This window comes from Rhineura floridana, chromosome 7 (assembly GCF_030035675.1).
Source record: "Rhineura floridana isolate rRhiFlo1 chromosome 7, rRhiFlo1.hap2, whole genome shotgun sequence".
NCBI classification, from domain to species: domain Eukaryota; kingdom Metazoa; phylum Chordata; class Lepidosauria; order Squamata; family Rhineuridae; genus Rhineura; species Rhineura floridana.
Window position 1 is genome coordinate 61122118 of NC_084486.1, and position 13610 is coordinate 61135727.

General features: G+C 42.2%; 1 protein-coding gene across 6 annotated transcripts in view; it reads right to left on the bottom strand.

The window, feature by feature from the left end:
* Positions 1-13384, bottom strand: part of EDRF1 (erythroid differentiation regulatory factor 1) — a 50558-nt gene extending 37174 nt beyond the window's left edge. For 2 of the 6 annotated variants that reach the window (XR_009763996.1, XM_061635698.1), the window contains exons 1-5: positions 12916-13381; positions 6705-6913; positions 4616-4682; positions 2683-2808; positions 2122-2246 (exon numbers count right to left, since the gene is read on the bottom strand). Coding sequence is in view for 5 of the 6 variants with exons in the window: in XM_061635698.1 (XP_061491682.1) it covers positions 2122-2246; positions 2683-2808; positions 4616-4682; positions 6705-6913; positions 12916-13029 (641 nt within the window). In the remaining variant the exon portion in view is untranslated. Of the gene's footprint in view, positions 1-2121; positions 2247-2682; positions 2809-3851; positions 3930-4615; positions 4683-6704; positions 6914-12915 lie in introns of those variants that run through there. The other 4 variants (XM_061635702.1, XM_061635699.1, XM_061635700.1 and 1 more) reach the window with 4 other exon arrangements.
* Positions 13385-13610: the final 226 nt, after the last annotated feature.

Genomic DNA, 13610 nt, shown 5'->3' on the forward strand with positions numbered 1-13610 from the left:
ATCTTTAACATTTTGGATGTTTGTCAGTTATCAGTATTAGGGTTGATATTAAAAATGAACACATCTGGGACTCTTTTCAGATCTTATGACTTACTATCTATTCTGATTTTCAGAATAGTCACACTTGAGAATAGCAACATCAGGGCTTTTAGCCACCCATGGTGTCTGCTGAGATTTGTGTAAAGGTACAGAGATATTAGACAGCAAGGTTTTTCCACCACTGAATTTTAAATGTATTTATAAATATGTTTTCTCTCTCACACACACGGAAGTAAACCAATGGAATCCAGAATAAAAAGGCACATCCCATTTCTCTACGCTCTTGAAATGACATTCATTCTACACACCTAGAAATATTTATGCAAATATATTGGCCTCAATCCAATTATACTAACATACAAGAGGAAGCTGCACACACACGTCTGCATGCAAGTATCTCCCTTCTACAAAATATATGATCGGTAGTCTCATTTCCATGTACAATGACCACCTGCCTCAGCATTTGGAGAGAGAAAAGACAATTGGGGCACCGGAATTAAGGCCTCGCAGACAAGTTAAGGCTGCAATCCTAACTGGAAGTAATCCCCACTGAATTCAATAGGATTTACGTTTAATTAAGATTGCACTGCAAATCCCATGAATTAGCATTGTTAAAAATTATCAACACAGAGAAGGAAGCCATTCAGGACAAAAGTCACTACAATGAAGTTAGTTTTTCCCCCACTGTGCAACACTCTTAGTGTATACCACAACCCAAACATTGCACTGGCTACCTATCAGCTGCCAGACTAAGTTCAAGGTTCTAGTTGTGGTGTACAAGACCCTATACAGCTTGGGACCAGGATACCTGAAAGACTGTCTTATCATTTATATACCCAAGTCAGTCACTGTGCTCTGTGGGTGAGGGCCTCCTTCAGATACCATCTTATCAGGAGGCTCATTCCACACAACATAGGAAGTGGACCTATCCTTTGGAATTCCCTCCCCTTAAATATTAGCTAGCTGCCATCTCTGTTATTTTTTTGGCACCTACTGAAGACCTTCCTCTTTCAGCAAGCCTTTTAAGTTGAGGCCTTATCCCAGTCTGCGTCTGTGTTGGAATTGCTCTGCAATATGTTTTTAAACCTTTTCTTTTTAAAGGTTTTTTTTAAAGATGTTTTGTTTTAATATATTTTAAAGTCTGTTTTTATGACATTTTAAAGTGTTTTTAGTGCTTTTGTTTGCCACCATGGGCTCCTACTGGGACGAAGGGTGGGATATAAATCAAATAATAAATCAAATAAATAAAAATATCTGTTTCCTGGTCAGCCATTGCCAGCTCAGACCCCACCAGGGTATTTATGGGTGGTTTACAATAACTAAAAACAAATACATGTATTTGTGAATTTAGAGGGGTTTGCCCCAATGTGCACGTACACTGACATTTGCCTTCTTAATGCCCATTCACTCAGCTTCTGGATATCCTTTCAGAGCTCCTTACAATCCCTTTTCATTTTTAACACCCTGACTAATGTGGTATCCTCAGCAAACATGGCCATCTCATTGCTCGCCCTAACTCTAGATCATTAAACTCTTTTAGCTCTTGTATGTGCCCCTCAGGGAAAAAATATGAAACGAAAAAGAAACACAGAACAGCTTACAACAATAAAATATACATTGGCAAAGACAAAAACAAAGCCTGGCACCTCATGAGGACTGCCAGTGTGGTGTAGTGGTTAAGGTGTTGGACTACGACCTGGGAGACCAGAGTTCAAATCCCCACATAGCCATGAAGCCCACTGGGTAACCTTGGGCCAGTCACTGCCTCTCAGCCTCATGAAAACCCTATTCATAGGGTCGCCATAAGTCAGAATCGACTTGAAGGCAGTACATTTACATTTTATTTTTTACCAGAAGATATAATTTTGCGTGTGAATTTCAGCTGCTAAAAAAAATCCACTGAATGCCAAATTCCATAAAGGCAGCCATATTAGTCTTTTGTGTTGTGGTCTTGTGGCATGAGCTTTGAAAAGCTTGCTTTTACTTAGGATGTAGACATATGCTAGGATAAACACAAATCAGATCACTGTTAATTTTGATGAAAGGGAACATAATTTATGTTTAAAAAATTACAGAAGGTACCTGTAGTATAAAAATTTGGAAAGTATAGCTTTCTGGTACCAGTGTTCTTTGCTCTTCTTCTTTCGTTGCCACTTCTGATCTATTAATCTCTGGTAGAATTCTTTTAACCACGTCCAATCACCAGTCTAAGTAGTATAAATAAGCATGCAATTAAAAGTGTAGAAGTGCCTTGGTTATTTGATTAAAGATACGCAATGAGTAGGATGCTGCATAAAATAAAAGATTTCAAATCTGTTTTAAGCAGTTTCACTTTTTACAACTCCAGCATCTATAACATATATTTCAATTAAACGTACTCATGACAATAAACATGATATTTGCATTCCATTTTAAGAAATAACACTATATGTAGAGCAGTATGGCAGTATCACAATCAAGCAAGGAAGGACACTTTCTATGTCATGAGCCAAGATATATCCAACTCTCTAGCATGGCTATTGTACTGCAATGGAGATAGTCTATCTATGATTCTTATAGTGTCATTGAAGGAAAAGGCAACATTACAGAGTAGAAATAAAAATACCATATGGCTAAAGAAATTACAGTGGGAAAGTTTATCACCTGTGATGATCTCATAAAGAGTTCTTGAATATCTAGATCATCCAATAAAAGAGTTCTCCCAATTCGGTGTACTGCCATGCTGACATGTGATTTGCTGTAAGGTATCTTAAGAAGCTTTTTAATGTTCTGTGGCATGAAAGAGAAAGACAAAATCATTCACTTTATTTTAAATCATTAAAACAGATTTGCAAACCAGAGTCTTTCTACATGGGTCAAAATGGACAATAATACACTTAATAAAAGAGCCAACTTATTGAATCACATATCTCAAGTCACAAGTCAGTTTCCTGTCCCCCAATGCAGACTCAGTTTATCACACCAAACTAAGTTAAGCAAATTTGACAATAGTTAGATGCTAGTCTGGATTATCAAGCCTTCATTTGGTAAATCAGAGTCAGAAACAATCGGAGACCTGAGCAGATTTGGGGGGGAGGAGGTGAAGTCACAGGTGAATGAAGTGTGGCCACCAATGGATGTTACCCATTGGCATGATGTGGGTTTGCAAACCATAATTTGTGTTAACTATGATTTGGCAGGATGTCTGCATTGACACATGCTAGTTATGGCCCTTACTGTGCCTCCAAAGGCCATTGTGCCTACAGACGGGAGTGCTGAGCAAATGAAAAATGTAGTAAGCAAACAGCTGTGAAACACAGCTTGCCTGAATATGTGGAAAGCCATGGCTTTGGGAATAATGTCTGGGTTGAGCAAGTGATGCATCAACTTTTGATTGCGGGGCATCAGTTTGCCATCAGTTTGTAAGAACTGCATTTATTTTTAGTCATATATAGTTTATATATCAGATTGGATCCAAAATCTCAGCTGCCACTTTCCTCTGTACACACATGCCCTAGGACAGTGTGGAAAGTGCTATGGAAGAATGCAGGTGGAAGGAGGAATCAACAAATGTCACCTATACTTCCATTTGTAGAAGCTCTGCTAGATCCAAGCCCTTCCTGTGAAAAGAAGGGCTCCTTTGAACCCAACCTGTGGTGGTTTGCTATAGATTATCTAATTAAGAATAGATAAGCACAGAGTGCAGTACTCCACTACTCTAAAATACAATATAATACCTCAATGTTGACAGAATTATGCATTTCATGCTATCACATATGCTGACATCCCTCTCATAAAAACATATGGTGAGCTTATTGATTCACTATACATACCTGCAAGTGAAATTGTTGAAAACAATGAAATTTATAGTTCTAAAAATCACAACTCACTTCATGATGGCTATTTTGATGCTGCAAAAAAGGTAAATGCTATTTTAGGCTGCATTAACAGAAGTATAGTTTCCAAATTGTGTGAAGTACTAGTTCCCTTCTATTCAGCACTGGTTAGGCCTCATCTTGAGTACTACATCCAGTTCTGGACACCACACTTTGAGAAGGATGCAGACAAACTGGAACAGGTTCAGAGGAGGGCAACTAGGATGATGAGGGGATTGGAAACAAAGCCCTATGACGAGAGCCTGAAAGAACTGGGCATGTTTAGCCCTGAGAAGACTAAGGGGAGATACGATAGCATTCTTCAAATATTTGAAAAGTTGTCACACAGGGGCAGGATCTCTTCTTGATCGTCCCAGAGTCCAGGACATAGAATAATGGGCTCAGCTTATAGAAAGCCAGATTTTGACTGAACATCAGGAAAAACTTGCTAACTGTTAGAACAGTATGACAATGGATTGGCTCTCCAACACTAGAGGCATTCAAGAGGCAGCAGGATAGTACCTGTCAGGTATGCTTTAAACTGGACTCCTGCATTGAGTAGGGGGTCAGACTCGATGGCCTTATAGGCTCCTTCCAACTCTACTATTCTATGATTTACCAAGAGGCTCCCCCACCCAGGGATAAGATCAATGAAATAAAGATTTTAAAAACTAACAACTTTGGGTTAAACCTTGTATTAATTCTCTTCAAAATATACATACCTCAGAATCGGATACAACATCTACATCATTTCCAACTGAGTCAATAAAATTGTACGCCATGCCAAAGCTATTTTGAAAAATACACAATTAATATATAAAAATGTAACAAAGTAACTTGTAAATATTGCATTCTATTGAAAAAGAGTTGTAATGTCTATTAAATATTATTCAATAGACATACTAGTAGGTAATGCCAAATCATTATAAATCCATTACATATTTTTAAACATTCACTAATAGGCAAAAAACCTTGTGGTTTAAGAATGTACCTAGAGCCAACAGATATTTCTCTCAAACGTTAAAAAACAGGGAAATTGGGCAGCTATAATGAATGCAACAGGGAAGCGGGAGACCTGAGCTCCTCTCCAAGATACTGTAGTGCCCTGCACATTTTTAAAAATGCAAACCCAATTTGGGTTGGTCTTTTACAGTTCAATCCATTTCCTGTGTAGCTTGGATGAACTTGGTAACGTGCCTCTAAGCATATGGTGAGTGGTGGCAACACCTGCCACCTCCAATTACATTTTTGTATGTTTGTTGGTGTTCTTCTTTGCTTCTTTCCTGTGTTACTATTTTTTCTACAGAGAATCTAACCTAGAAAATTATATTTTTCTCAGTATTCATCCCAGAAATCTATGTCAAATTTATTTTTATTAATTTCAAAGCCTTTTTATTGGTCAGTGTCATACGATGGTGAAGACAGCCTTTTGTGTTTCAAACTGGAGGTTGTATTGTTTCTATTCTGGGTGCATTAACAGGTGAATCTGAAATTGCAGTCTGATGTAAAATTAGACTAATTACAATATGTTGCTGTGATGCCGCTGTAGTATTTGTATAATATTTATGGTAAGTGCTGGTTTTGTAGGTTAAATATGGTAAGCAGAGTTGGGAGCGGGGAGTAAATGTGATGGAATGTTGAGCAATGCTGTGTTGTGATTGGCTGAGTGTCTGGATGGTTGAATTATATATAAGAGAATGACAATTGGTCAGGGGTTCGGTTCTGGTTTTGGGTTGAAGAGGGTGAGGGGTAGATGTGTATTTGGATGGGTAGTGAGGCAGGTTTAGGAAAAGTATATGAAGTAAGAGAAACTATAATATGTTGAAGATAATTTATATGTAACAACATGCATGACAATTGAATTCAAAGTAATCTTGTTTATTCCCAGTGCTATTTAATAAATCTGTTTGGATAAACACGCCTGATCCTAGGCTGGGTTCATACAAAGGAGAAGGGTGGGCAGAGCAAAAAACCAAAGCTGGAACCAGTATCTATGGTGGCAGTGGTCAATGGTTAGTGTATCAGCAGCAGGTATCCAAAGGCAACCCAGGTCTGTAGTTGTTAACAGAAAGATACAGAGGGGTTATGGCCTGAAAGTGTACCTAGACATTTAATAGCAATCTGTAAAAGGAGGAGACTAAGGCGAAGTCTCAGGGCAGCAATGCTTTACAGTGTGTCAGGTAGTGACTTCTAGTGGTTGGATTGTGAGAGATCCGTGCTGGGGCCAGCACAAGAGAGGAGGTCTGATGGTTGCTACTTAAGCAATGAATCTAGCTATTGAAAAAAAAACAAACTTGGCCTGCCCAAGATGCATGTGTTCAGCTTGCTATGCTTAAACCACTACACTTAAGAAAGGGTTGACATAAGGTGGGAAGGGTCAGGGGGAGGGTTTTGAGTGGGCGGGCACTGGGCAGGGGGAAAGCCCCTTTCCTTTCCAAAAGGAAAACATTGTTAACAGTATCATTATTTTTCAGAGTTTCTCACCTTTTTATTCTATAGCACACACGTAGTCTCCCACCCAAATTTAAGCCAAAGCCTCATGATTACCATTTCAGGACATTACATTAACACAAAATCTTTACATTAACAAAATAGCCCTTCAAATTAACTAGTCCCAATATCTTTAAACAAACCTAAAATGTTTGATACTTTCACAAAACCAAAAGGTTACAATTTGTTACCATGTTCATAATAATCAAGTACTGTGACTATCCTGCCACATTTCTATAAACTGTCATTCATGATCTGCCTTTCAACAAATCTGGGTACTTTTTCTATAAAAACAGGATTAACAGGATTCACAATATTTACCTTGAAAATGGTTTGCTTTTCTTGCTGTTGCCAAGAATAGTCGCCCCTGCTGGTCCCAGTTTGGCACTTTCACGTAACCAATTAGCAGGTGGAAGTTTCAAATCAGTCTTCTCTTGAAGGCGGGCAAATGCTGCTTGTGGTGGAGCAGATGAATATTTTACCACAGCACTGCTCTTCACTTCATTGCCTCCAAGAAACAGCATAGATCTCTAGTTTGCATAAAACAAGGAATAATTTAATTACAATAAAGAGGTTTGAAGGCAATTACAAGTATTACACACTGCTTATATTATTGATTTATTATTCAAAAAAGACTACCAGAAGTACAGCGTACAATAAAATTTTTGACACCTTAGAAATTAAATGTAATCAATTTCATAGTTAAAATTCTGGTCAATCTAACAACCTGTGTAACAGAAAAGAAATCCACTGATATCAGAAAGCATTTCACAAATCCCAGTACCTTTACTATACATTAAACTATACATTTACTTGATAAAGGAAGGATACAGAAATGAGAATGGATGAAACCTAGAGAAAGTTAAATATGTAGAGTGCCTTGAAAAGTAATCAGACCCCTGACCAATGCTCTTATATTACTGAATTACAAAAAGTATGCATCTGTGTGCAAGGCTGGTACATACCTACCTCAAAAGACTTAAAGCTGTTGTTGCAGCAAAAGATGGCTTTACCAACTATTAATGTGAGGGGGATGAATACTTATGCAAGCAACATGTTTTAGTTTTTATGTTTCAAACATTTCCCACCATAAAACCAACGTCACCTTACAATAATTAATTCTCAGTTTCAGTGTTTCAAAATAAAATATCATACAGAACGAAATTACAATGTAGCATTTGTAATTCAGTAATATGAGAGCACTGGTCAGGGGTCTGATTACTTTTGCAAGGCACTGTACCTCTCTGAAATGGGAGTTTCAACAGTGCTTAATGACACTTATATTTCCCTGGACGTTGCTCAACAGGTTTGCACAATGGATAAACATTGGTTATTCTTAACCAATGAATAATAATTGTTTATTCTTAATATCACATGTCTTAATACAACCTGAATTCCACAAATACACACTGGTGGATCTTGCTACACTCGGCCTTAAGGTGGGTCAAGCTAGCAGTTCTACCATCATTTTCCTGCTTTGTAAAGAAAGAAGACAAGAGAGAGCACTTAAAAGGTTTCTAGGACCTTGACCTCAAAAGGTGACTTTCAATATATAAAACACTGTATTGCCAAAAAAAAAAAAAAAGCTTTTTCTCAGAGAAAATCCGTCTTCTGGAGAAACTTCCTGAACCAAAGCAGTGAAAATCACAGTTCATAATATTATTTATTTATTTATTTATTTATTAAATTTTTATACCACCCGACTAGCATAGCTCTCTGGGCGGTGAACATCAAGTCAAATACAAAATACAATAAAATCCAATAAAACATACAGCAAAATACAGAGAATGGTAGATTTAAAACAGTACAGTACAATTTAAAACAGAATTAAGTTAGATTAAAAGCCCTGGAAAAGAGGAAGGTTTTAACCTGGCGCCGAAAGGCCAACAGCGTCGGTGCCAGGCGTACCTCATCAGGGAGACAGTTCCAAAGCTCGGGGGCCACCACAGAGAAGGCTCTAGTTCTTGTAACCACCCTCCGAGCTTCCCTGTGGGTCGGAGCTCGGAGGAGGGCCTTCGATGAGGAACGCAGTGTACGGGCAGGTTCATATTGGGAGAGGCGTTGCAACAGGTATTGTGGTCCCGCGCCGTATAAGGCTTTATAGGTCAAAACCAGCACTTTGAATTTGGCCCGGAAGCAAATTGGAAGCCAGTGCAAGCGGGCCAGAACAGGTGTTATATGTTCGGACCGCTTAGTTCTTGTTATCAGTCTGGCAGCCGCATTTTGCACTAGCTGTAGCTTCCGAACTGTCTTCAAAGGCAGCCCTACGTACAGCGCATTGCAGTAGTCCAGTTGCGAGGTTACCAGAGCATGTACCACTGATGTAAGGTCCTCCCTGCTCAGATAGGGACGTAGCTGGGCTACCAACCGAAGATGGTAGAACGCATTCCGTGCCACGGAGGCTACTTGAGCCTCCAGTGACAAGGAAGGATCTAAAAGGACTCCCAAACTACGAACCCGCTCCTTTAGGGGGAGTGTAACCCCATCCAGGACAGGGTATATATCCACCATCTGATCAGAGAAACCCCTCACCAACAGCATCTCAGTCTTGTCTGGACTGAGTCTCAGTTTGTTAGCTCTCATCCAGTCCATTGTCGAGGCCAGGCAACGGTTCAGCACATCGACAGCCTCACCTGAAGAGGATGAAAAGGAGAAGTAGAGTTGCGTGTCATCAGCATATTGATGACAACGCACTCTAAAACTCCTGATGACCGCACCCAACGGCTTCATGTAGATGTTGAAAAGCATTGGAGACAAGACAGACCCCTGCGGGACTCCACATTGGAGAACCCATGGAGTCGAGCAATGTTCCCCAAGCACTACCTTCTGGAGATGACCCGCCAAGTAGGAGCGGAACCACCGCCAAGCAGTACCACCAACTCCCAACTCCGTGAGCCTCTCCAGAAGGATACCATGGTCGATGGTATCAAAAGCCGCTGAGAGATCAAGGAGAATCAACAGAGTTACACTCCCTCTGTCCCTCTCCCGACATAGGTCATCATACAGGGCGACCAAGGCTGTCTCGGTGCCGAAACCAGGCCTGAAACCCGATTGAAATGGATCTAGAAAATCGGTTTCATCCAACAGAGCCTGGAGCTGGCCAGCAACCACTCGTTCCAAGATCTTGCCCAGGAATGGAACATGCGCTACTGGTCTGTAGCTGTTGAAGTTATCTGGGTCCAAGGAAGGTTTTTTCAGAAGTGGTCTCACTGTCGCCTCTTTCAGAGGGGCAGGGACCACTCCCTCTCGTAAAGAGGCGTTTATCACCTCCCTGGCCCAACTAGCTGTTCCATCCCTGCTAGTTTTTATTAGCCAAGAGGGGCAAGGATCCAGTATCGAAGTGGTTGCACGTACCTGTCCAAGCACCTTGTCCACGTCCTCGAGCTGAACGAACTGAAACTCATCCAATAAAACATGACAAGACTGTGCTCCAGACACCTCATTTGGATCAACTGCTATAAACTGGGAGTCTAAGTCCCGACGGATGCATGAGATCTTATTTTGGAAGTGTCCAGCAAACTCATCACAGTGGGCCACCGATGACTCAGACATGTCCTGAGGGCCAGAATGAAGTAGCCCTCGGACAACTCTGAAAAGTTCTGCTGGGCGGCAAAGAGATGACTTAATAGTGGCTGCAAAATGTTGCTTTTTTGCCGCCCTCACCGCCTTTGAATACAGTCTGGTGGAAGCACTTACCAAGACATAATTGCATCCATCGGGAGTTCGCCTCCACCTCCGCTCAAGCTGTCTCCTATCTTGTTTCATCGTTCTCAGCTCCGGAGTATACCATGGAGCTGTATGAACTCTACATGGGAGAGGACGCGAAGAAGCGATCGTGTCAACAGCTCTGGTCATTTCCGCGTTCCACAGTTCGACCAGGGCTTTGACAGGAGCGTCAGTCTTGTCAGCCGGAAAAACCCCAAGAGCCCTTTGGAAACCTTCAGGATCCATTAGTCTCCGTGGGCGGACCAGTTTAATAGGTCCCCCACCCTTGCAGAGGGGAAAAGCCACTGAAAGTCTAAACCTCAGCAAGCGGTGATCTGTCCATGACAAAGGGAGTGATGTAAAACTCCCCACATCCAGATCACCATCCCCATGTCCAGTAGCGAAAATAAGATCTAGAGTATGCCCTGATGTATGTGTTGGGCCACTGACATATTGGGACAGCCCCATGGTTGCCATGGAGTCCATGAAGTCCTGAGCCACCCCGGCTAAAGTAGCCTCAGCATGGATGTTGAGATCCCCCAGTACTAATAGTCTAGGGGATCTCAGCAATACCTCCGAGCCCACTTCCGTCAGCTCAGTTAGGGAAGCCATTGGGCAGCAAGGTGGGTGGTACACCAACAAGATTCCCAGTCTGTCCCTATGACCCAACACAAGGTGCAAACACTCCAGACCAGTGGCTACATGAACATGGTGCTTGCTGAGTGAGATGGAACTCTTGTAGACCACAGCAACCCCACCTCCCCGACCCTCGGCTCTACCATGATGCTGAACCGAATACCCCGGTGGGCAAAGCTGGGAAAGGCTAACTCCTCCGTGTTCACCCACCCAGGTTTCGGTTATGCATGCCAGATCGGCTGCCTCATCCACAATTAAATCATGGACGAGGGAGGTTTTATTATGTACCGATCTGGCATTTAAAAGCAGCAACTGGAGATCCGAGGGCTGGCTGAGAGGACAACCAACAACCCTGCGGATGTGAGAAGGACCGGAACAAGGCACAGCCACTACATGTCTGGGCCACGTTCCCCTTACCTGGCATGTCCTACGCACACCACCATACCTCCCTCTGCCCGTCACTACACTAACTGTGGCCCCCTCGGGTCCCCCTGATCGATGATAAAGCCTCCTTCCCAGGCACATAATAAAACTTAAAATACAACATAAACCCACAATCACATCAAACAAAATAACATATACCCCCCCAACATTCATTCAATATGACAGTGATCTCTTCGTTATAAGAAGATTCTCTACAAGGTCCCCTCTACATCCAAGAGGTGGAAAAGCTCATTGTTTGTCCAACCTCAGAAACATTTCATACATTCTGAACTGTATACTGTAGTGTTCAAAAAATGACTGGTATTCTATTCCTATCGGTCAGGTCAAGTTGCAGGGACACAAGTGACAACTAGTGACAACTTCCAATAAAGAAGCCAAACCATGTTCTTCGTGGCAATGCTCTGTCCTGGTTAAAGAGGCAAAGTCCCGGGGGGTGGTGTAAGGAAAATTTAGAGGGGAAACAGGGAGGGGGAATGGTTTCCCCACCAATTTTTCTGTTTCACACACACACACCCCAGCCTTCACATCTCTAGCCCTGGTAGAAAATCCCAACATTCCTCCCCATCCAACCTCTATAGCTGTTATGGGCCTCTACAGGCCTGAAATTCCATAAGCAAATATTGGGGGTGGAGGGAGAGAACATGGAAAAACTACCAAGGGCTCCCCAACATGTGGTGCCTCCCACAGACCTGTGACAACTGTGTAAGGAATCTATCAACCATAATCCAGGATTACAATGTACAAAGCATTTCTGTGGCTATGTGGGGGGAAGATAGACCATAAACTAACACCTGACGCCATCGTGATAAACTTTTAGGCACCAGGTAATGAAGTTTCTGTTCACCTGGGGCATTTGGCTTTTAACTGGGGTCATATGGTATACCTATTTTTAGTAGGGTGGAGTAGGATTTGTCCTTTTGATGTTATTGCACAGTGAGTACTTTAGTCGTGAATGTTCTTTTATATTTTTGATGTATTTTAAATGTCTGTATTCTACATACTTTTATAATTGTAAGTTGCTTTGACAAATTTTTGTAGGAAGCAACAAATGCAGTAAACAAGAATAAGCTCCATGACAATTTTAACAGGGTTCCCAATGTATGAGGCAAGACTTTATATATCCTAAATACTATTTTTCAGGATCCAAATATATTTCTACTATTGGGGAAGAAGGGGCTATCAACAAGACATACCTAAAGCTATTTTAGGGGTGCTATTGGTACATTCACAGGGCTAGTGCAGGGCAATTGTGCCTTTACAATTGACAATGTTATTATAGGAACTCTATGAAATCTTTTGACCATTTGGTGTTAGTCCTTCTTTCACAACATCCTCTCCCCTTCTTCTCTATTTATTATCTGGCAACAGTGAACTCCAACAATCCAAAGAGAATAAATCCAGGAAAAACTATATGAGGGTGCGGGTGGGAAGAGAGATGGAAAAATCATCATTTCCCTTTTTTTTTGTCACAGCTCAAGTGAACTCTGATTTCAGTTCTCTCTCTCTCTCTTCCAACCTTAAGCTATTGACAGAACTAAATGCGTGCGAGCAAGCAGGAGCTAATTCATACATTACCACTTTCCCTTCCTTGAAGGTAGTAGTAACACGAGAGGATCGTACACGCGGGCTTCATGTTAATTTGGTAACATCTGAAGTGGCCCTCAGCCAACAGAACAAAGTTCAGAGGTTCTAGGAGGATGTGCGGGTGGGTAAGGGTTACCAGCTTCCACCATCCAAGCTAAGGTACCTGTTTGGGCTCTTCTCGTTCCCCCTTCAGCGGTTCTGGGCCAGGCGTGGGTGCCCCCAGGTCGCTTCTCCCAGCTAGGCCCAACTCGGACCCTGCTTGCCGGGAGTCTCCCATTCGCTTCGCTCCGTTCGCAGCAACGACCGTAACAGCAACCGGAAGTGCAATGCCCTGTCTAAGACAAGGAGATTCCGGCAACCTAGAACGAACCAGAAAGAGCTCGAAGCAACTACACAAGTCCAGGCACCGCCCCCTTCCCGTCACTGTGTCTCTTTGGATCCTTGCTGCGTTCTTCACAAAACAACGGCGGGAACGCTTGCATAAAGACACCCGAACTCTCGCGATACATCTTAGAACACGGTTCAACTCTCAGTCCGTTTTGAAGGAAGGGGGTTGGTCAAAAGCTGGAGGCGGAGCCAAAAGTGCAAACATGCTAATATAAATGTACCACCTTCAAGTCTATTCCGATTTATGGCGATGGGTCTTCTGCGCCCACACTTGAAACACATTCTTCCCGGTTTTTCACAAAGTCCAACCTCTAACTCCGCCCCTATGAGCCCATTGGTCCACAGAATAGGACGTGTGCTTTCCCCCCCCACGCAAGAGGGGGAACTTTGAATTTGATTCTCAAGTTGCTGTTCCTGTAATGGAGGACGAGCGAGGGAGCTAGCGGAGGGTGAGTGAGCCAGCAGCCGTGA